Source organism: Ascaphus truei, chromosome 6 (assembly GCF_040206685.1).
Source record: "Ascaphus truei isolate aAscTru1 chromosome 6, aAscTru1.hap1, whole genome shotgun sequence".
NCBI classification, from domain to species: Eukaryota; Metazoa; Chordata; class Amphibia; order Anura; family Ascaphidae; genus Ascaphus; species Ascaphus truei.
In genome coordinates this window covers 60,816,315-60,841,491 of record NC_134488.1, presented here as the reverse complement: position 1 = coordinate 60,841,491, position 25,177 = coordinate 60,816,315, and the positions used below count along the sequence as shown (strand labels likewise).

General features: G+C 47.3%; 1 protein-coding gene across 2 annotated transcripts in view; it reads right to left on the bottom strand.

Annotated features, from left to right (window-relative positions):
* Positions 1-25,177, bottom strand: part of VAV1 (vav guanine nucleotide exchange factor 1) — a 118,899-nt gene that overhangs the window by 53,769 nt on the left and 39,953 nt on the right. For both annotated transcript variants that reach the window (XM_075604444.1, XM_075604443.1), the window contains exons 12-20: positions 21,405-21,491; positions 20,851-20,936; positions 16,009-16,141; positions 12,805-12,914; positions 11,214-11,315; positions 8,379-8,470; positions 7,962-7,987; positions 6,985-7,027; positions 6,454-6,590 (exon numbers count right to left, since the gene is read on the bottom strand). In XM_075604444.1, coding sequence (XP_075460559.1) covers positions 6,454-6,590; positions 6,985-7,027; positions 7,962-7,987; positions 8,379-8,470; positions 11,214-11,315; positions 12,805-12,914; positions 16,009-16,141; positions 20,851-20,936; positions 21,405-21,491 — 816 coding nt within the window. The remainder of the gene's footprint in view (positions 1-6,453; positions 6,591-6,984; positions 7,028-7,961; positions 7,988-8,378; positions 8,471-11,213; positions 11,316-12,804; positions 12,915-16,008; positions 16,142-20,850; positions 20,937-21,404; positions 21,492-25,177) is intronic.

The window sequence follows — 25,177 nt, the reverse complement described above, 5'->3', positions numbered from 1 at the left end:
AGTGTAACGCAGACAGGGTCACAGCAATACACGGTGTAACGCAGACAGGGTCACGTCAATACAGTGTAACGCAGACAGGGTCACAGCAATACACGGTGTAACGCAGACAGGGTCACGTCAATACACGGTGTAACGCAGACAGGGTCACGTCAGTACACGGTGTAACGCAGACAGGGTCACGTCAATACATGGTGTAACGCAGACAGGGTCACGTCAATACACGGTGTAACGCAGACAGGGTCACGTCAATACAGTGTAATGCAGACAGGGTCACGTCAATACAGTGTAACGCAGACAGGGTCACGTCAATACAGTGTAATGCAGACAGGGTCACGTCAATACAGTGTAACGCAGACAGGGTCACGTCAATACAGTGTAATGCAGACAGGGTCACGTCAATACAGTGTAATGCAGACAGGGTCACGTCAATACAGTGTAACGCAGACAGGGTCACGTCAATACACGGTGTAACGCAGACAGGGTCACGTCAATACACGGTGTAACGCAGACAGGGTCACGTCAATACAGTGTAATGCAGACAGGGTCACGTCAATACAGTGTAACGCAGACAGGGTCACGTCAATACAGTGTAATGCAGACAGGGTCACGTCAATACAGTGTAACGCAGACAGGGTCACGTCAATACACGGTGTAACGCAGACAGGGTCACGTCAATACAGTGTAACGCAGACAGGGTCACGTCAATACACGGTGTAACGCAGACAGGGTCACGTCAATACACGGTGTAACGCAGACAGGGTCACGTCAATACAGTGTAACGCAGACAGGGTCACAGCAATACACGGTGTAACGCAGACAGGGTCACGTCAATACACGGTGTAACGCAGACAGGGTCACGTCAATACAGTGTAACGCAGACAGGGTCACGTCAATACACGGTGTAACGCAGACAGGGTCACGTCAATACACGGTGTAACGCAGACAGGGTCACGTCAATACACGGTGTAACGCAGACAGGGTCACGTCAATACAGTGTAACGCAGACAGGGTCACGTCAATACAGTGTAACGCAGACAGGGTCACGTCAATACAGTGTAACGCAGACAGGGTCACGTCAATACACGGTGTAACGCAGACAGGGTCACGTCAGTACAGTGTAACGCAGACAGGGTCACGTCAGTACAGTGTAACGCAGACAGGGTCACGTCAATACAGTGTAACGCAGACAGGGTCACAGCAATACACGGTTTAACGCAGACAGGGTCACGTCAATACAGTGTAACGCAGACAGGGTCACAGCAATACACGGTGTAACGCAGACAGGGTCACGTCAATACAGTGTAACGCAGACAGGGTCACAGCAATACACGGTGTAACGCAGACAGGGTCACGTCAATACACGGTGTAACGCAGACAGGGTCACGTCAGTACACGGTGTAACGCAGACAGGGTCACGTCAATACATGGTGTAACGCAGACAGGGTCACGTCAATACACGGTGTAACGCAGACAGGGTCACGTCAGCACACGGTGTAACGCAGACAGGGTCACGTCAGTACACGGTGTAACGCAGACAGGGTCACGTCAATACACGGTGTAACGCAGACAAGGTCACGTCAATACAGTGTAATGCAGACAGGGTCACGTCAATACAGTGTAATGCAGACAGGGTCACGTCAATACACGGTGTAACGCAGACAGGGTCACGTCAGTACATAGTGTAACGCAGACAGGGTCACGTCAATACACGGTGTAACGCAGACAGGGTCACGTCAATACACGGTGTAACGCAGACAGGGTCACGTCAATACAGAGTAATGCAGACAGGGTCACGTCAATACAGTGTAACGCAGACAGGGTCACGTCAGTACAGTGTAACGCAGACAGGGTCACGTCAATACACGGTGTAACGCAGACAGGGTCACGTCAATACAGTGTAACGCAGACAGGGTCACGTCAATACACGGTGTAACGCAGACAGGGTCACGTCAATACACGGTGTAACGCAGACAGGGTCACGTCAATACACGGTGTAACGCAGACAGGGTCACGTCAATACAGTGTAACGCAGACAGGGTCACGTCAATACAGTGTAACGCAGACAGGGTCACGTCAATACAGTGTAACGCAGACAGGGTCACGTCAATACAGTGTAACGCAGACAGGGTCACGTCAATACAGTGTAACGCAGACAGGGTCACGTCAATACACGGTGTAACGCAGACAGGGTCACGTCAATACACGGTGTAACGCAGACAGGGTCACGTCAATACACGGTGTAACGCAGACAGGGTCACGTCAATACAGTGTAACGCAGACAGGGTCACAGCAATACACGGTGTAACGCAGACAGGGTCACAGCAATACACGGTGTAACGCAGACAGGGTCACAGCAATACACGGTGTAACGCAGACAGGGTCACGTCAATACACGGTGTAACGCAGACAGGGTCACGTCAGTACACGGTGTAACGCAGACAGGGTCACGTCAATACAGTGTAACGCAGACAGGGTCACAGCAATACACGGTGTAATGCAGACAGGGTCACGTCAATACACGGTGTAACGCAGACAGGGTCACAGCAATACACGGTGTAACGCAGACAGGGTCACGTCAATACAGTGTAACGCAGACAGGGTCACGTCAGTACACGGTGTAACGCAGACAGGGTCACGTCAATACACGGTGTAACGCAGACAGGGTCACAGCAATACACGGTGTAACGCAGACAGGGTCACGTCAATACAGTGTAACGCAGACAGGGTCACGTCAATACACGGTGTAACGCAGACAGGGTCACGTCAATACACGGTGTAACGCAGACAGGGTCACGTCAATACACGGTGTAACGCAGACAGGGTCACGTCAATACAGTGTAACGCAGACAGGGTCACGTCAATACACGGTGTAACGCAGACAGGGTCACGTCAATACACGGTGTAACGCAGACAGGGTCACGTCAGTACACGTGTAACGCAGACAGGGTCACGTCAATACACGGTGTAACGCAGACAGGGTCACGTCAATACACGGTGTAACGCAGACAGGGTCACAGCAATACACGGTGTAACGCAGACAGGGTCACGTCAATACACGGTGTAACGCAGACAGGGTCACGTCAATACAGAGTGTAACGCAGACAGGGTCACGTCAATACAGTGTAACGCAGACAGGGTCACGTCAATACACGGTGTAACGCAGACAGGGTCACGTCAATACACGGTGTAACGCAGACAGGGTCACGTCAATACACGGTGTAACGCAGACAGGGTCACGTCAATACACGGTGTAACGCAGACAGGGTCACGTCAATACACGGTGTAACGCAGACAGGGTCACGTCAATACAGTGTAACGCAGACAGGGTCACGTCAATACAGTGTAACGCAGACAGGGTCACGTCAATACAGTGTAACGCAGACAGGGTCACGTCAATACAGTGTAACGCAGACAGGGTCACGTCAATACAGTGTAACGCAGACAGGGTCACGTCAATACACGGTGTAACGCAGACAGGGTCACGTCAATACACGGTGTAACGCAGACAGGGTCACGTCAATACACGGTGTAACGCAGACAGGGTCACGTCAATACAGTGTAACGCAGACAGGGTCACAGCAATACACGGTGTAACGCAGACAGGGTCACAGCAATACACGGTGTAACGCAGACAGGGTCACAGCAATACACGGTGTAACGCAGACAGGGTCACGTCAATACACGGTGTAACGCAGACAGGGTCACGTCAGTACACGGTGTAACGCAGACAGGGTCACGTCAATACAGTGTAACGCAGACAGGGTCACAGCAATACACGGTGTAATGCAGACAGGGTCACGTCAATACACGGTGTAACGCAGACAGGGTCACAGCAATACACGGTGTAACGCAGACAGGGTCACGTCAATACAGTGTAACGCAGACAGGGTCACGTCAGTACACGGTGTAACGCAGACAGGGTCACGTCAATACACGGTGTAACGCAGACAGGGTCACAGCAATACACGGTGTAACGCAGACAGGGTCACGTCAATACAGTGTAACGCAGACAGGGTCACGTCAATACACGGTGTAACGCAGACAGGGTCACGTCAATACACGGTGTAACGCAGACAGGGTCACGTCAATACACGGTGTAACGCAGACAGGGTCACGTCAATACAGTGTAACGCAGACAGGGTCACGTCAATACACGGTGTAACGCAGACAGGGTCACGTCAATACACGGTGTAACGCAGACAGGGTCACGTCAATACACGGTGTAACGCAGACAGGGTCACGTCAATACACGGTGTAACGCAGACAGGGTCACAGCAATACACGGTGTAACGCAGACAGGGTCACGTCAATACACGGTGTAACGCAGACAGGGTCACGTCAATACAGAGTGTAACGCAGACAGGGTCACGTCAATACAGTGTAACGCAGACAGGGTCACGTCAATACACGGTGTAACGCAGACAGGGTCACGTCAATACACGGTGTAACGCAGACAGGGTCACGTCAATACACGGTGTAACGCAGACAGGGTCACGTCAATACACGGTGTAACGCAGACAGGGTCACGTCAATACAGAGTGTAACGCAGACAGGGTCACGTCAGTACACGGTGTAACGCAGACAGGGTCACGTCAATACACGGTGTAACGCAGACAGGGTCACGTCAGTACACGGTGTAACGCAGACAGGGTCACGTCAATACACGGTGTAACGCAGACAGGGTCACGTCAATACAGTGTAATGCAGACAGGGTCACGTCAATACACGGTGTAACGCAGACAGGGTCACGTCAGTACAGTGTAACGCAGACAGGGTCACGTCAGTACACGGTGTAACGCAGACAGGGTCACGTCAATACACGGTGTAACGCAGACAGGGTCACGTCAATACACGGTGTAACGCAGACAGGGTCACGTCAATACACGGTGTAACGCAGACAGGGTCACGTCAATACACGGTGTAACGCAGACAGGGTCACGTCAACACACGGTGTAACGCAGACAGGGTCACGTCAGTAAACGGTGTAACGCAGACAGGGTCACGTCAACACACGGTGTAACGCAGACAGGGTCACGTCAGTACACGGTGTAACGCAGACAGGGTCACGTCAATACAGTGTAACGCAGACAGGGTCACGTCAATACAGTGTAACGCAGACAGGGTCACGTCAATACAGTGTAACGCAGACAGGGTCACGTCAACACACGGTGTAACGCAGACAGGGTCACGTCAATACAAAGTGTAACGCAGACAGGGTCACGTCAATACACGGTGTAACGCAGACAGGGTCACGTCAATACACGGTGTAACGCAGACAGGGTCACGTCAATACACAGTGTAACGCAGACAGGGTCACGTCAATACACGGTGTAACGCAGACAGGGTCACGTCAATACAGTGTAACGCAGACAGGGTCACGTCAATACACGGTGTAACGCAGACAGGGTCACGTCAGTACACGGTGTAATGCAGACAGGGTCACGTCAATACAGTGTAACGCAGACAGGGTCACGTCAATACACGGTGTAACGCAGACAGGGTCACGTCAATACACGGTGTAACGCAGACAGGGTCACGTCAATACACGGTGTAACGCAGACAGGGTCACGTCAATACACGGTGTAATGCAGACAGGGTCACGTCAGTACACGGTGTAACGCAGACAGGGTCACGTCAGTACACGGTGTAACGCAGACAGGGTCACGTCAATACACGGTGTAACGCAGACAGGGTCACGTCAATACACGGTGTAACGCAGACAGGGTCACGTCAATACACGGTGTAACGCAGACAGGGTCACGTCAATACAGTGTAACGCAGACAGGGTCACGTCAATACAGTGTAACGCAGACAGGGTCACGTCAGTACACGGTGTAACGCAGACAGGGTCACGTCAATACAGTGTAACGCAGACAGGGTCACAGCAATACACAGTGTAACGCAGACAGGGTCACGTCAATACAGTGTAACGCAGACAGGGTCACGTCAATACACGTGTAACGCAGACAGGGTCACGTCAATACAGTGTAACGCAGACAGGGTCACGTCAATACACGGTGTAACGCAGACAGGGTCACGTCAATACAGTGTAACGCAGACAGGGTCACGTCAATACACGGTGTAACGCAGACAGGGTCACGTCAATACACGGTGTAACGCAGACAGGGTCACGTCAATACACGTGTAACGCAGACAGGGTCACGTCAATACACGGTGTAACGCAGACAGGGTCACGTCAATACACGGTGTAACGCAGACAGGGTCACGTCAGTACACGGTGTAACGCAGACAGGGTCACGTCAGTACACGGTGTAACGCAGACAGGGTCACGTCAATACAGTGTAACGCAGACAGGGTCACGTCAATACACGGTGTAACGCAGACAGGGTCACGTCAATACACTGTACGATGGACAAGGTCACATTATACACAGTGTACCACACACAGGGTCATGGTAATACACAGTGTACCCTGATATTGACTCTTATTTACCTCCCACCAGTGCTGATCAGCATCTGCTTTGGTCAGTTCTATAATGTCCCTGATTTCCATTCGTAGTGCCGGCCCAAAGGCGATGGGGGGAGGGGGAAGCCCCAAATACTCCTGGCATGCCTCCATCTTGGGTAGCCCTGGCAGAGAGAAGCAGGGAGAGAAACTCTGTAACACAGGAAATATTAGAGTGGGAGATCTGTAGGACATTGTGAGTTGGGAGATAAAGAAGTGAACGTATAATGAGGCAGATAATGCTTCACAATATGCTGTATATCCCCCAAGGAATGCTTATTGTATTGCAGGGAGTATCAGGGGGCTGCAGGGTACTGGGGTTTCCCTATTCATCAGTATTACAAATGATATCAAAGATCCAAGATGGCTGCCTCTAAGCTCCTGGGAAAGAAGTGCGAAGGTTCAGTGACAGCGGTGTGAGGGTTAGTGACACCCCACTACTCCATGTCTCGGTGCCCCCTCCCCCGTGTCTCCGTGCACCCTCCCCTCATCTCCTTGTGTCTCCACTGCATCACATACCAGACTCTGTCATTTTGTTCTGGGCTCCGCGGCACGGCTTGTTCTGCATTGAATGTGACACTTATTATAACAAGTAGTTACTGACTGACCAGGTCCCATCGCCTGCCCCGTCACCCTCCTCACGTCCTCTCTCCTGCCTCCTTCATGACCTCTCCACTGCCCCCTTCACGTCCTCTCTCCTGCCCCCTTTCATGTCCTATCTCCTGCACCCTTCACGTCCTCTCTCCTGCCCCCTTTCATGTCCTCTCTCCTGCCCCCTTTCATGTCCTCTCTCCTGCCCCCTTCACGTCCTTTCTCTGACCCCACCCTACATACCCTATCTTTCACACATCCTCATCTCCCTCTTTCCCCATCTCTCCTTCTTCCCTCCCTCCCCTTCTCCTCCTCCCACCCCTTCCTCCTCCTCTTCTTGGGATCTCTTCATCAACCTGCTCCTGGCATTGGCTAAGCTAGCCATTTATAAGACCAGGAAGCAGTGTTTGGAGAGGGAGGCCCCAGCAAACATCGTGGCCATGTTCCAGGCGCTGGTGCACTCCCGTATCCAGACAGAGTACACGTACGCCGAGTCCACTGGGACGGTTTCAGAGTTTGCCTCCCAGTGGGCGTCAGGCGGGGTGCTCTGCTCGGTATCCCCCACTTTGGATTATTTTGTACTAACCCTTCATTTTAGTGCACTTTATTTTATTTACAGTGCACTCGTTAATGGTGTCATTTGATATTTGTTGGGCTGGTTTTTCTTTGTTCTACTGTTCTAACGAAGTGGATTTGCTGTTTCAACTGATTGGCCGACTTCGCTGGCATCTCAACAAAACCAGGTCAAAATAGACCTCTCTCACTCCTTTTCACCCCATTCATCTTCTCCTTCTCCCCACCCCCTCCTCCACCTCCCCTTCTCTCCCTCCTCCTCCCCTTCTACCCCTCCCTCCTCTCCATCTTCTGCCCCAGGGTTGTATCAAATAAGGGACTGCAGGATTTACCTTTTTCAGAGTGGATGTGCCAGAATCTAAAACAGACCCAAAAGAGTTGGATTATTGTGCATGTGAAAATGAGACTGAAACTACCTCTGCCATATCATCCTCCACTTATTGAGACAGCTCTGTGCATGCCCCTCAGCACCCCTCCCCCCACTTTACCCTGTCTCTCTAAGCATGGACACCCTCTCTCGTGGCTCCATCGTTCCAGGCCTGTCCCACCTTCTTCTGCCCCCCTTTCTGCAGGCTTATCCTCCGCCTGTCTCTCCTCTCTCTAGGCCTGCTCCCTTCTGTCTAGGCCTGTCCCTCTCTATGACTATTTTATCCAGGCCTGTGCCCCTTCACTCCAGGCCTGTCCCATCACAATAATCCCCCCTGTTCCTAGATCTGTGCCCTCTGTGCAGACATGGCCGCCATGCTCACCTTGCTTCCCACAGTATGACACTCGGCCCAGACACTCCTTGTGTGCGGGAGCTCTGCAGTGGGAGCAGCGGTAACCCTGGAAGAAAAGACCCCTGAGGAGCCAGACACCAGGTGACAAGGACTGTGACATCTGTCTCACCTCACTAATAGCGGACTCTCACTCTCATTCGGTTATATCCGTCTTTCTTCTCTCTTTGGCTTTCTTACCCACTTTCTCACTCACTCATTCCACTCTCCCCCATCTCATTTTGCCCTCCTTCTCTTCCCCTCCTCCCAACTCTTTCTCCCATCTATCTTCTTCCTCCCCCTCCTGCCCTCCCTTCCCCGCTCCTTCCCTTCCCCCTCCTCTTTCCCCCTCCTCTTCCCCCTTCTTCTCTTCCTCATCCCATCTCCCCTCCTTTTCTCCCCACTCCTCTTCCCCCTTCCCTTCTCTTCCCCCTTCCCTCATTTTCCCCCTTCCTTCATCTTCCCCCTTCACTCCCTCTCTTCCCCCTTCCCTTCTCTTTTCCGCTTCCCCTTCTCTTCCCCCCTCCTCTTTCTCACATGACACCGCAATTCCATGACAACGCGTCGCCATGTGCTGTCGCAGTGTCACTTGAAGGGTGACAACGGCACAAAGAAGGTGAGAACTTTACAGAGGCCCCACGATCTCCCCTGGCAATCAGTGGGAAATAGAGCGGTCTGTATACGGTCAAGGACGTTGGTCCTCAACAAAACGCCGCTGGGACATTTCACTGCGATGTCCGCTGCAGGCCGGACCGCCCGCTCCCACAAGCCAGGTCTGATAAGTGCAGGTTTCAATCTCCCACGCGGGATCACTACACTGCCTAGACCTGCCACTCCAACGCAGCTTGTGGGAGTGGGCGGTCGGGCGTGGCAGACCTGGCTTGTCCAGCGGCGAGCTGCCGCATGGTGACATGTCCCTGCGGTGGAACGCCGGCATTCTGGTCACTGCCAAACGTCCCATTCCACTCTGTATATGGGGAGGAAAAAAGGGGAAATTTGCCGCTGGCCAAAACGTTGCCGCCCCAGGCCCAAGCTTATTGGCAACAAAACAAAACAAAGCGCAAAACGCTCATCGTGAAGTAGTAAAAAACTGTGTTTATAAAATAAGTGGTTCAAGGTTAAGCGTACATCAGATTAGAATTAATCAGGCACACGATCAACAGGCAGACCAGAGAATCGAAGACCACGCAGCAAGAAAGGAGGCAGCACTCAATGTAATGTCCAACAAATTTATTAAAGACAGGCACATTCAACCGACGTTTCGGTCCTTACAACAGGACCTTTCTCAAGGGAGTGCTCCGAGACATTACATTGAGTGCTGCCTCCTTTCTTGCTGCGTGGTCTTTGATTCTCTGGCCTGCCTGTTGATCGTGTGGGAGAGGAAGTGAGATCCTAGATGGGAGAATTCCTTGCAGTTCCTGGTTGCAGTTATTGGTAACAGCTACAGTGTAGCTCTATGTGCCTGATTAATTCTAATCTGATGCACGCTTAACCCTGAACCACTTATTTTATAAACACTGTTTTTTACTACTTCACGATGAGCGTTTTGCGCTTTGTTTTGTTGTTTTTAGATTTCAGGGTCTTGGGCTACCCTTTACTCAGCAGCAGACGCTCTTCTATATTGGTAACACAAGTTTATTTGTATCACCTACTCTCCACAAATTGTTTTTTTGGGTGTGTGTTGTATATTCAACCATTATCACGTGTACACTTATATAGAGGTTTATCTTCTTTTGCGCACTTGTTTGTCTGTATTTTTTGTCCAAGCTTATTGGGCCTGATGGGAAATAGGCCCCTGGACAGATGGTATATTCGGACGGAGTGAGGGACCTTTGCGAAAGCTTAAAGTGGGTCAGCTAGGTAGCTATGTTTTAACTCTTGTCCCATATGCAGGTCACGTGCTCACAGGTGTGCTGTATGTGACACCCCTCCTCCATCCTTATCTTCCCCTCCCCCTCCTTTTCTTCCCCCTACTGCTCCTTCTCTTCCCCCTCCCCCTTCCTTCTCTCCCTTTCCCCCTCCTCTTCCTCCTCCCCCACCTTCTCTTCTGCCCCCTCCTCTTCCCCCCTCCGCTCCTCCTCCCATCTCTTCCCTGCCCCCATATCTCTTCCCCCTCTCCCTTTTACCTATCTTTGCTCCTACCAGATCTCTTTCTCCCGCCTCTTGCTCTTTCCCTTCCCTTTTCCCCTCTTTCTTTCCATATCCCTCTCTTTCCCTATACCCCCTTGCACTCTTCCCTCTCTCCCTCTGCCCCTCTTCCTCTTTCCTCTCTCTCCCCTTCTTCTCTCTCCCTCTGCTCCCTCTCTCCCTCACACATATCTTTCCCCTTACTCTCCCCTCGCTATCTCTCTTTCCCCTCTTCTGCCTACTATCTCCCCCCTCATTTCCCCTTCTCACATTCTTTCTCCCTCTCTCTCCCCTCTTCTCTCCCCCTCCTTAGCCTCTTTTCCCCAACCCTATTTCCCCTCCGCCCTCTCTCCCTTCGCACCCTCTCCATCCCCTCTTTTATCTCTTTCTACCCACCTCTCCCCCTACTACCTCTCACTTCCTCACCTCTCATCCCTCCTTTCTAACTCCGCCGAGTTTCCCCATTCTTTTTGACCTTTCCCCTCTTCTCCCCGGTCTCTTTCTCCTCCCCCCTCTTTATCTCCACTTTCTCTGTTTCTCCCGTCTCACTCTCCGTCCCCCTACCCCTCTTTCTTTCTTTCGCGCTTCTCCCCCTCTCTTCTCTTCCTTCCCCCCCCCCTCCCCCTCTGTCGCTCCTGTCTTTCCCCCTTCTTTCCGTCCCTCCCCTCTCTCCCCCTCGCCTCCATCTTCCCTCTCCCTCACCTCAGTAACATCTGGCAGGCTGTGCATGTGGCTGTCTTTTCAAATGAAAACATCTGAAAGTCGTGTCCATTTGCCGCGGCATTTTCTGGGAAAATATTGGAACTGCAGGGAAAGGAGCTCAGTTAGCAATCTGTATACCTGTTTCTAACATGCACACACTGCGCATCCTGTATACCTGTTTCTAACATGCACACACTGCACATCCTATATACCTGTTTCTAACATGCACACACTGCACATCCTATATACCTGTTTCTAACATGCACACACTGCGCATCCTGTATACCTGATTCTAACATGCACACACTGCACATCCTATATACCTGATTCTAACATGCACACACTGCGCATCCTGTATACCTGTTTCTAACATGCACACACTGCACATCCTGTATACCTGATTCTAACATGCACACACTGCGCATCCTGTATACCTGTTTCTAACATGCACACACTGCACATCCTGTATACCTGATTCTGACATGCACACACTGCGCATCCTGTATACCTGATTCTAACATGCACACACTGCGCATCCTGTATACCTATTTCTAACATGCACACACTGCACATCCTGTATACCTGATTCTAACATGCACACACTGCACATCCTGTATACCTATTTCTAACATGCACACACTGCACATCCTGTATACCTATTTCTAACATGCACACACTGCACATCCTGTATACCTGATTCTAACATGCACACACTGCACATCCTGTATACCTGTTTCTAACATGCACACTGCGTGCACCCCGTATACCTGTTTATAACACGCAGACACCGCGTACCCTGTATACCTGTTTCTAACATGCACACACCGCGTACCCTGTATACCTGTTTCTAACATGCACACACCGCGTACCCTGTATACCTGTTTCTAACATGCACACACCGTGCACCCTGTATACCTGTTTCTAACATGCACACACCGTGCACCCTGTATACCTGTTTCTAACATGCACACACTGCGTACCCTGTATACCTGTTTCTAACATGCACACACCGCATACCCTGTATACCTGTTTCTAACATGCACACACTGCGTACCCTGTATACCTGTTTCTAACATGCACACACTGCGTACCCTGTATACCTGTTTCTAACATGCACACACTGCGCATCCTGTATACCTGATTCTAACATGCACACACTGCGCATCCTGTATACCTATTTCTAACATGCACACACTGCGTACCCTGTATACCTGTTTCTAACATGCACACACTGCGTACCCTGTATACCTGTTTCTAACATGCACACACCGCATACCCTGTATACCTGTTTCTAACATGCACACACTGCGTACCCTGTATACCTGATTCTAACATGCACACACTGCGTACCCTGTATACCTGATTCTAACATGCACACACTGCGTACCCTGTATACCTGATTCTAACATGCACATATCGAGTACCCTGTATACCTGATTCTAACATGCACACACTGCGTACCCTGTATACCTGTTTCTAACATGCACATATCGCGTACCCTGTATACCTGATTCTAACATGCACATATCGCGTACCCAGTACTGTGCATAACACACATGTATGTTAATGTTACGTGACATTTCAGACTCACAGAGCCATCTCAAACTGCTCCATCCACTTCTTCTTTAGTTCCCTGGTCTTGAAGAAAAGCTCATGACCCTGAGACCCTCGTGTGTCAATCAGCAGGAACATGTGTGACCACTGAAATATACACATATTTATACACACACACAGACACACAGACACACACACACACAGAGACATATAATGCTTTAATCAGCAGGAACATGTGTGACCACTGAAATATACACATATTTATACACACACAGACACACACACAGACACACACACACACACACACACACACACACACACACACACACACACACACACACACACACACACACACACACACACACACACACACACACACACACACACACACACACACACTGCTTTAATCAGCAGGAACATGTGTGACCACTGAAATATACACATATTTATACACACACACACACACACACACACACACACACACACACACACACACACACACACACACACACACACACACACACACACAGAGACATATAATGCTTTAATCAGCAGGAACATGTGTGACCACTGAAATATACACATATTTATACACACACACAGACACACAGACACACACACACACAGAGACATATAATGCTTTAATCAACAGGAACATGTGTGACCACTGAAATATACACATATTTATACACACACACACACACACAGACACACACACACACAGAGACATAATGCTTTAATCAGCAGGAACATGTGTGACCACTGAAATATACACATATTTATACACACACACACACACACAGACACACACACAGACACACACACAGACACACACACACACACACACATAATGCTTTAATCAGCAGGAACATGTGTGACCACTGAAATATACACATATTTATACACAGACACAGACACAGACACAGACACAGACACACACACACACACACACACACACACACACACACACACACACACACACACACACACACACACACACACACATATAATGCTTTAATCAGCAGGAACATGTGTGACCACTGAAACTCATACACAGATTATATATGGGGAGAATTGGCTGCACACACTTCTTGTAGTGCACACACAGGCATACACATAACACAGCACACACTTCTTGTAGTGCATACACATAACACAGCACACACTTCTTGTAGTGCACACACAGGCATACACATAACACAGCACACACTTCTTGTAGTGCATACACATAACACAGCACACACTTCTTGTAGTGCACACACAGGCATACACATAACACAGCACACACTTCTTGTAGTGCACACACAGGCATACACATAACACAGCACACACTTCTTGTAGTGCATACACATAACACAGCACACACTTCTTGTAGTGCACACACAGGCATACACATAACACAGCAGACACTTCTTGTAGTGCATACACAGGCATACACATAACACAGCACACACTTCTTGTAGTGCACACACAGGCATACACATAACACAGCAGACACTTCTTGTAGTGCATACACAGGCATACACATAACACAGCACACACTTCTTGTAGTGCACACACAGGCATACACATAACACAGCAGACACTTCTTGTAGTGCACACACAGGCATACACATAACACAGCACACACTTCTTGTAGTGCATACACAGGCATACACATAACACAGCACACACTTCTTGTAGTGCACACACAGGCATACACATAACACAGCAGACACTTCTTGTAGTGCACACACAGGCATACACATAATACAGCACACACTTCTTGTAGTGCATACACAGGCATACACATAACACAGCACACACTTCTTGTAGTGCACACACAGGCATACACATAACACAGCACACACTTCTTGTAGTGCATACACAGGCATACACATAACACAGCACACACTTCTTGTAGTGCACACACAGGCATACACATAACACAGCACACACTTCTTGTAGTGCACACACAGGCATACACATAACACAGCACACACTTCTTGTAGTGCACACACAGGCATACACATAACACAGCACACACTTCTTGTAGTGCACACACAGGCATACACATAACACAGCACACACTTCTTGTAGTGCACACACAGGCATACACATAACACAGCACACACTTCTTGTAGTGCACACACAGGCATACACATAACACAGCACACACTTCTTGTAGTGCACACACAGGCATACACATAAGACAGCACACACTTCTTGTAGTGCACACACAGGCATACACATAACACAGCACACACTTCTTGTAGTGCACACACAGGCATACACATAACACAGCACACACTTCTTGTAGTGCATACACATAACACAGCACACACTTCTTGTAGTGCACACACAGGCATACACATAACACAGCACACACTTCTTGTAGTGTACACACAGGCATACACATAACACAGCACACACTTCTTGTAGTGCACACACAGGCATACACATAACACAGCACACACTTCTTGTAGTGCACACACAGGCATACACATAACACAGCACACACTTCTTGTAGTGCACACACAGGCATACACATAACACAGCACACACTTCTTGTAGTGCACACACAGGCATACACATAACACAGCACACACTTCTTGTAGTGCACACACAGGCATACACATAACACAGCACACACTTCTTGTAGTGCACACACAGGCATACACATAACACAGCACACACTTCTTGTAGTGCACACACAGGCATACACATAAGACAGCACACACTTCTTGTAGTGCACACACAGGCATACACATAACACAGCACACACTTCTTGTAGTGCACACACAGGCATACACATAACACAGCACACACTTCTTGTAGTGCATACACATAACACAGCACACACTTCTTGTAGTGCACACACAGGCATACACATAACACAGCACACACTTCTTGTAGTGTACACACAGGCATACACATAACACAGCACACACTTCTTGTAGTGTACACACAGGCATACACATAACACAGCACATGGTACAAAAATAGTAACAGAAATCTGCTACTGTAGATCACAAAGTGGTCAAGATACCAGCACTGGACACAGAAATATATTTCTGAAATATTAATTCTCGATATAACCCTGTGTCATACGGAGCAATAAATACTTTCAAAATATATTTCTTCGTCCAGTGCTGGTATCTTGACCACTCTTTATGACCTAGTAGAATATATCTACATACACACACACACAAATATACCGACACACACATACCTGACTATAGAACCAAGACTATAAAGATACCTTCTTGTTCTCTCGGTCCCCAGAGGAATCGTCACGAATCTGGTAATTTGAAAGGTTTATAAAATCTTTCAAATCAAACGTGTCCCCCTTCTTCTTACAGATCAAAAGGGCTCGGTCCAGAAGGAAGGCATATCTGAGAACACACACAGGTAAATATATATATATATATATATATATATATATATATATATATATATATATATATATATAAAGCAGAAAATAGCCGTGTTAGTCCAGTTGCGATAGTGCAGAATAAATGAGTTCTTCAGTATTAGGTGATACCTTTTTTATTGTACTAACAATTTATGTCATAGGACAAGCTTTCGAGAGTTCTCCTCTCTTCTTCAGGTCAGCAATACTGATATACAAAGGATTCTATGGCTAAAACAGTGTAGAGAAACAAACAAACAAACAAAAAAAACAACAGATATGTACTGTAGATAAGGTAGGGTGTTAAAAGTGTTTGAAGCCAGGGAATGGTGACAAGGGAAGGTGGGGAGGGGGAGGGATGCTGGGGGGGGGAGAGAAAGTGTTGATAAGAATGGAGGCAAGCAGGATAATTACAAAAAAAAATGATAGGGTGTGAGAAAACCCATGTCCGCATTAAGTCCTTTGGTTTTGGTGTCAAAGTCTTATCATTCTGAGTTCAAATGTTTTCCGTTCTTGGGTGCGTTTAAACATTCCATTGAGGATTTTGATTTTTAGATCATTTATGGAATGATCTGGTTGTGAGAAGTGATGTCCCACAGGTGAGCAGTATCTTCCTTCTTCGTGATGGAGAATAGAGTGTCTGTGCATATTCATTCTTCCTTGTAGTTTTTGGCTGGTTTCCCCAATGTAGCAACCTTGGTCACATTTGTTGCACTGAATCATATACACTATATTCCTGGATGTGCAGCTGTATGATCCTTTAACATTGAATGTTCTATGGTTGTGACTGGCTGTGGGATCTTGGCATATATGTGTAGCCCCGGTCTCTTTTTGGTCCCAGAGACCCCCTCTGTAGCGTGCCGAGCGGTCGCGGGTGCCGCCGGAGGCAGCGACGGGCCCGCCGGCACGGCACGAAGGTGGGGGCCGGAGCAAGGAGCGCTCCGAGTCCCGGCGGCGCACCCGGCTAGCGGGGGCCGCCATTACCGCTGCGCGCGCATGCGCAGGGATTGCGCATGCGCCGAAGGTATCCAGGAGTTGCGGCGGCCATTAGGGACTCACGCATGCGCAGGGCAAGCATGCACGCGGCCCCAATAGTACAGAGGCCTCCATGGGACTACAAGTCCCTTGAGGCATAGTGAGGGAGACCCCAGGTGTCTGCAAGTGGCCAATGAGAGGCCAGGATTCCCTAGAGCTGGGATAGATACATTTCGCGGGCTTAGGGCAACGTCAGTTGGAGCTGGGAGCAGGAAGGGGAAGGCAGGGTGTAGGGAGCAAGTGGCTCCTGCACCAGGTAAGGTATCCCCAGGTCCCAGGCAGTCCCCAATCCCTGTTAGGGTAGTGGGTAGGCACTGAGGGATGGCCTCTAAGGTAGGGACCCTGCCCTTAGGTGTGAGTGTGTGTGCAGTCTTGTCAGTGTCATGGCTGTCAGTGCTGACAAGAAGGACACAGGGCTGAGTGCAGTGCAGCTGCAGGCAGAGTGTGAGTGCAGTGCGGTTGCTGCAGGTACAGTTAGTGCAGTGGGTTGCTGCAGGTATAGTTAGTGCAGTGGGTTGCTGCAGGTATTAGGGAGAAGTTAGTGAGAGGGGATCCGGGAGGTGAAGGGAGAGGTAGTGTGGGTGCAGGGGGTCAGTGAACCACCTGCATAGGACAGTTCTACCCCGCAGGCCTTAGGAGTATTCCCTGAAGTCACCATAGGTTGCTGTGCTGCAGGGACAGCCTATAGTGGTAGCGAGCATCACCCTTACTGAGTACCAGTTAGGGACAAAGCACAGAGTTGCGGCGGTTGCAGTCATATGGGACCAGACGGCTGGACACCGTGATATCTGGAGGCTACGTGTTGGAGGCGTCTGACCCTTTGTGAAGTTGTTGCCGGTCACCGCCGTGACCGGAAGGTATTATTACATCAAGTGCACCAACACCGGTCAACAGGCGCTGATCCCGCCTTAGGCGTAACTCTTTAGAGACACTGAGCGAGTGGCTAAAGAACTGAGCCTATACCAATAGTTCTATACATGGACACGGTGTGTGGGGCACGCGGTAAGGGGGCGGAGACGTTGCTCCTGATGAGAGTGGCCGAACCACTAAGGTTATACGCGCGTTAGAGTATAAGTGTATATGTTATGTGTTATTGCTGCGTTGCATTATAGAGTGATAAGGTTATTACTGTTGCGTTATAGTAAAGTGGTTGCATCATATATGTGTGTGCATATATTTCTTGCCCAGGGGAATCTCACATCACGGGGATCCTGGGTAAGTGGAGGCGCTGCGCTAATTAAGTGTATAAGTGTTACCCCAGGCTCCCAGCTAGTGGAGGTTCAGATCTCCTGGAGCCGCAGGTTGTGTACAGTGACCAGTAGTCTCTTTGGGAGCGTCAGAAAATGGGCTACATATGTTTGCAGAGTTTGCAACGTTTGTTGCTGCACGGTTTTGTGCCATTATCAGTGTCTTTAAAATCGTTGTGAAGTTTTCTGCTGACTAATTTCTGTTTGAGGTTTGGTGGTTGCCGGAACGCAAGAATGGGAGGTTTGGGAAAGATTTCTTTTAATGTCGCATCCTCTGCCAGCATGGGCTGCAGATCTTTGATTATTTTTTGTATTCCCTCTAGGGTAGGGTTGTATGTGGTCACTAGTGGTATGCGTGTGGCAGGTTCTTTCTGTCTGTATTGTAGCAGGTGTTCTCGTGGGGCTTTTAGTGCAGATGTAATAGTTTTGGCAATGGTCTTTGGTTTGTATCCCTTCTGTCTGAACGATTCGGTCAAGGTTGTGAGATGCCTGTTTCTGTCTTCAGTGTCAGAGCATATGCGGTGGTATCTTATAGCCTGGCTTTGTATGATACCTTGTTTTGTATGAGTGGGATGGAAGCTGGAGTTGTTGAGGTAACTGCATCTGTCTGTTGGTTTCTTGTATACAGAGGTGTGTAGTTTGCCATTTTTCAGTGTTACTGTTGTATCTAGAAAGTTTACTAGGTTTGCCGAATAATCCATTTTGAGTTTAATTTATGGATGGAATGAGTTCAGGGACTAAGATACCACCGCATATGCTCTGACACTGAAGACAGAAACAGGCATCTCACAACCCTGACCGAATCGTTCAGACAGAAGGGATACAAGCCAAAGACTATTGCCAAAACTATTACATCTGCACTAAAAGCCCCACGAGAACACCTGCTACAATACAGACAGAAAGAACCTACCACACGCATACCACTAGTGACCACATACAACCCTACCCTAGAGGGTAAACGAAAAATAATCAAAGATCTGCAGCCCATGCTGGCAGAGGATGCGACATTAAAAGAAATCTTCCCCAAACCTCCCATTCTTGCGTTCCGGCAACCACCAAACCTCAAACAGAAATTAGTCAGCAGAAAACTTCACAACGATTTTAAAGACACTGATAATGGCACAAAACCGTGCAACAACAAACGATGCAAACTCTGCAAACATATTTGCCAAGATACCACAGCCAGTCACAACCATAGAACATTCAATGTTAAAGGATCATACAGCTGCACATCCAGGAATGTGGTGTATATGATTCAGTGCAACAAATGTGACCAAGGTTGCTACATTGGGGAAACCAGCCAAAAACTACAAGGCAGAATGAATATGCACAGACACTCTATACTCCACCACGAAGAAGGAAGATACTGCTCACCTGTGGGACATCACTTCTCACAACCAGATCATTCCATAAATGATTTAAAAATCAAAATCCTCAATGGAATGTTTAAACGCACCCAAGAACGGAAAACATTTGAACTCAGAATGATAAGACTCTTTGACACCAAAACCAAATGACTTAATGTGGACATGGGTTTTCTCACACCCTATCAAATTTTTTTGTAATTATCCTGCTTGCCTCCATTCTTATCAACACTTTCTCTCCCCCCTCCCCCCCAGCATCCCTCCCCCTCCCCACCTTCCCTTGTCACCGTCCCCTGGCTTCAAACACATTTAACACCCTACCTTATCTACAGTAAATATCTGTTGTTTTTTTTTCTTTTCCTCTCTCTACACTGTTTTAGTCATAGAATCCTTTGTATATCAGTATTGCTGACCTGAAGAAGAGAGGATAACTCTCGAAAGCTTGTCCTATGACATAAATTGTTAGTCCAATAAAAAAGGTATCACCTAATACTGAAGAACTCATTTATTCTGCACTATATATATATATATATATATATATATATATATATATATATATATATACACACAGAGACACACACGTACATATCTATATATCAAATAAACAATCCATATAAACAGTCACTCATCAATGCTTGATTCCGATTACCAATTAATGTTTCGATCCAATTGCCTTTGTGAAGACAAAGCAGGGGGCTGAGGCCCCAAGATGGGCCGTTTCCCCCATAAGGGCTGAATTCCATTCACATGTGCTCACAAGTGATATTCTTTATTGGCTATATGCTAACGGTGGACGTTTTCTGTCGCCCTTTTCACCCACCATAACTTAAAATGTATGGTATATATATATATGTATATATATAAATATATATACATATACACACACATACATATATATATATATATTGACACATATAAACATATGTGGGGGTGTTTGGGTGTGTGTGGGGCGCATGGGTGTATGTGAGTGTAGTTTATGTAGGGAAGGTGTGTGTATGGGGGGGAGGTGTGTGTATGTTGGGTTGGGGAGGGGGGATGTTGTCCACCTGTCCAGTTTTGATCTCTTCTCCATGCTGATGATCTTCAGCTCCCCGTCAGTCTTTGGTCTCCCGAAGTGAGCAAGAGAATTACTCTGAGAGTGAGAGAAACAGAGACATGAGTGTGAGTGAGGGGAGGAGACAGACCTCAGAGTGAGTGAAGGGTGGAGATACAGAGACTTCAGACTTAGTGAGAGATGCAGACACCTCTCACTACGCCCACTACCTTCTGGGAGCCCCTATTACTAAGTAATGGGGAGGCGATGCTCTGCAGGTCACCTGGGAAGACCAACAAGAAGCGACGCTCTGCAGGTCTCTGCCAGGGGAGGGGTTAATGGAGTGACGCTCTGCAGATCTCTGGCTTGGGAGGGGTTATTAATATGAGATAACATAAGGCATACAGCAGAGCACATATAATTCTATATCAGTGCTGAGTATGAGGGACAGTGCAGGGAGACTCTTCAATAACCACATCCCCCCTGTACTAGACCATGGTACATTCTATAGGAGCTCACCCGTCTCACAGGCCAAGCCATAGGATCCCCACCACATCCCGCACATACCAAGTTCTCGATGGATAGTTGGAAATTTGTAATTTGCTTCAGGGTCTCGTTATCTCTCTTCACCTCGTTAACACACTGGGCCAAATCCTGAGGACAGAGGTTATATACAATCTGACACATCTCATATATACACCCTGACCCACCTCCTATATTATATACCCCATGACCCACCCGAGAGCTAGGAGGATGTATATAATTGTCTTTTTTTTTGTCACATTTTTTACCCACCATAACTTAACTAAGTGTGTATATATATGAGAGAGAGAGAGAGAGAGAGAGAGAGAGAGAGAGAGAGAGAGAGAGAGAGAGAGAGAGAGAGAGAGAGAGAGAGAGAGAGAGAGAGAGAGAGAGAGAGAGAGAGAGAGAGAGAGACAGAGAGAGAGACAGAGAGAGAGAGAGTGTGTTGCACATGCGCTGAATACGATTCTGCACATGCGCAGTCAGTCTTGAAATACAATGCAAATGAGGCCGGCATGGCATGTATGACTTCAACCCCCAAATATGGAAGACACTGAAAAGTAATAGCCCTCATTATCCGGAGACGGTGACAGTGTTCAGAAGAAGGAATGACTGCAGAGGGGGCTAAGGATCCCTGGAAGTTAAACAAAAGCCGTAATTCAAACATCAATCTGGTTATCTACAACTGTCTACTCTCTCCAAGGAAGCAGCACTGCAAGAACTGGACGCTGAACTTTAAGATTAAATGGGATATTGTTGGTCTTAGTGAAGTAAGAAGAAAAGATGAAAGCCCCATTGAGCTTAAAAGCGGACACCTACTGTGTTATATGAAAGAGGTACAGAAAATGCAAGAATCAGTAGAGTAGGTTTCAACGTTAACAAGAGATGGAGAAACAACATACAGTAATGGAGTATGAAATCTCATCGGAAAGAGCAGCCACAATCGTCATTCTGTTGACAAAGAGATATAGGCGAGATACAGGCTTCAAATTATGCAAGCGTATGCCCCAACATCAAGTCATGCAGACAATGACATCAACAAACTTGAAATGCCAAGGAAATTGTCACCTCTTAAGGATGGTTAGGGTAACGGGAATGAACGTGGAGACAGACTGGTAGAGTTTGCAGAATGTGAAAACATCTACATCCATGAATTCATTTTTCAAAATGAATCAAAATAGAAAATGGACATGGAGTGGGCCCAATGGAATAAAGAATGAAAGTGACTGTGCCTCAGGCACCAAAAAACATAGATTGTAAGCTCTACGGGGCAGGGACCTGTGCCTGCAAAATGTCTATTATTATTATTATTATCCTAACTAACAAAAGACACATGGTTGAAGACTGCACAGTCCTTAATCATTTAGGAGTGATCAGTGATTGGTGTGCTGCAAACTACATCGTAATGTGAAGAAGGAAAAACAAAACTGATTAAAAAGGATAAAAAAGCAAGCAACATCAAGAACCTCAAGGATAATGGCAGACAATTTTAACTGCAGCTAAAAGATCGCTTCAGCCTGCTCAAAATGCACGGAGACACTTTAAAGAACAATGATGAATTTATGACAATTGCATTTGAAAGCGCAGAAAAAACTGGAGAAATCGATAACAAAAAACAGTTACTGAGGAAAGTATAAGAAATGAAGCAATCCTAGGACGCAAGAACAAGAATTGAATATACAAAGCTGTGCAAGAGGACCTGCAAGCTGAAGATGTAACAACATTTAACTGTGAAAAACAACTACTACTGAAGATAACAAAAGATTAAAGCTACAGTTCAAGCTGCCGTTTTTAAAAATATATACAGTGAATTCTATGGTTTTTACATATCAGGACATAATAACAATCATCTGTTCCTTAGCAGGTCTTAAAATTAGGTAAATACAACCTCAGATGAACAACAACACATGACATATTACACTGTGTCATGATTTATTTAACAAAAATAAAGCCAAAATGGAGAAGCCATGTGTGAAAAACTAAGTACACCTTATGATTCAATAGTTTGTAGAACCACCTTTGGCAGCAATAACTTGAAGTTATCTTTTTGTGTATGCCTTTATCAGTCTCTCACATCTTTGTGGAGGAATTTTGGCCCACTCTTCTTTACAACGTTGCTTCAGTTCATTGAGGTTTGTGGGTATTTGTTTATGCACAGATCTCTTGAGGTCCAGCCACAGCATTTCAATCGGGTTGAGGTCTGGACTTTGACTGGGCCATTGCAACACCTTGATTTTTTTCTCTTTTCAGCCATTCTGTTGTAGATTTGCTGGTGTGCTTGGGATCATTGTTCTGTTGCATGACCCAATTTCAGCCAAGCTTTAGCTGTCGGGCAGATGTGCTTTTCATGCACATTGTGAATATCCCGGCCGGCATCTGCAGCAGCGCCCCCTAGCTGATTTTTTTTTTAATACATCGATCCTAAAATGCAGACCTATTTTAGCAATGTGAAAATAGGAAAAAAGTGCGTCCTAGAATCGAGGAAATACGGTATGTTCTGATATGTAAAACCATAGAATTCAAAGAGGGTGTACTTTCTTTTTCACACAACTGTATATATACAGGCATAGCCCGGTTTAAGGACACTCACTTTAAGTACACTCGCGAGTAAGGACATATCGCCCAATAAGCAAACGGCAGCTCGCGCATGCGCCTGTCGGCACGTCCTGAACAGCAATACTGGCTCCATACCTGTACCGAAGCTGTGCGCAAGCGGGGAGACTATAAAGCCTGTTACAAATGCGTAATTTTCATCAGTTATGCACGTATAAGACGATTGCAGTACAGCACATGCATCGATAAGTGGGAAACAGGTAGTGCTTCACTTTAAGTACATTTTCGCTTTACATACATGCTCTGGACCCATTACGTACGTTAATGCGGGGTATGCCTGTATATATTTTCCCATTCAATATGTGCAGCAATACAATCTGCACACTGGCAAGTGATTAGCTAAGCTGCAGATCGATCTATTCCCCTGTAATCGACTGTAAACTGATCGCTTGCTCAGGGTTATTTAATTCCATTCTTGCACAGCATTGTGGGCAATGTAGTTCCTAGAATATGATTGACTAGGCAGTTACTAGATACAATTTGTTCACTGCTAGGGAGAGGGTGTGGCTCAAGAGCCAGAGCCTATCAGAAGGTGGAAGGCGGCTGCCACTTTGGAAATGCTTTCTGCATTAGAAACATTAAAAATGTCTTTAAAACATTCTTTTTTTTAAAATGCTACAAGTATTTTCTCATAGTACAGAACTGATTTATTTAAAAAGCCCATGAGGTATATGGATACCATTGGGCTCTATACCATGGTCTGGTTGCCTGGCAGGGGTTAAGGAAGAGTTCTGGTAACAAACACTGGTTTTAAATTAAATAAAGCTGTGGCCTTGTTTATCTGCAAATGTGTTTGTCGTTCTTTGGTGGGGAGAAAATGGGCATTTAGCTCGCCATGTATGATTGGGAATAAGCAAATGATTGCACTCAAACAGGATGACAGTACAACAATAAAAGATTATGTCTAAACACACTTTTATCTATGTTGATACATAGACCCCAGAGTGTTGAAGAAGGGTACATTTATATTATAAGGAACATTTACCAGAATGCCACTACATTAACCATTAGATTACTGAAGATACAAGCAAGATAAGGATCAGCAAATGAGTGCGACAGGGAGACACCCTGTCACCAAAGCTTATCACAGTAACACTTTGAAGAACTGTTCAAGACATTGACTTGGGAATAAAAAGGAATTAAATTCAACAGTGAATACTTCAGTCACCTAATGTGCGATTTGCAGATGACATTGTGATTTT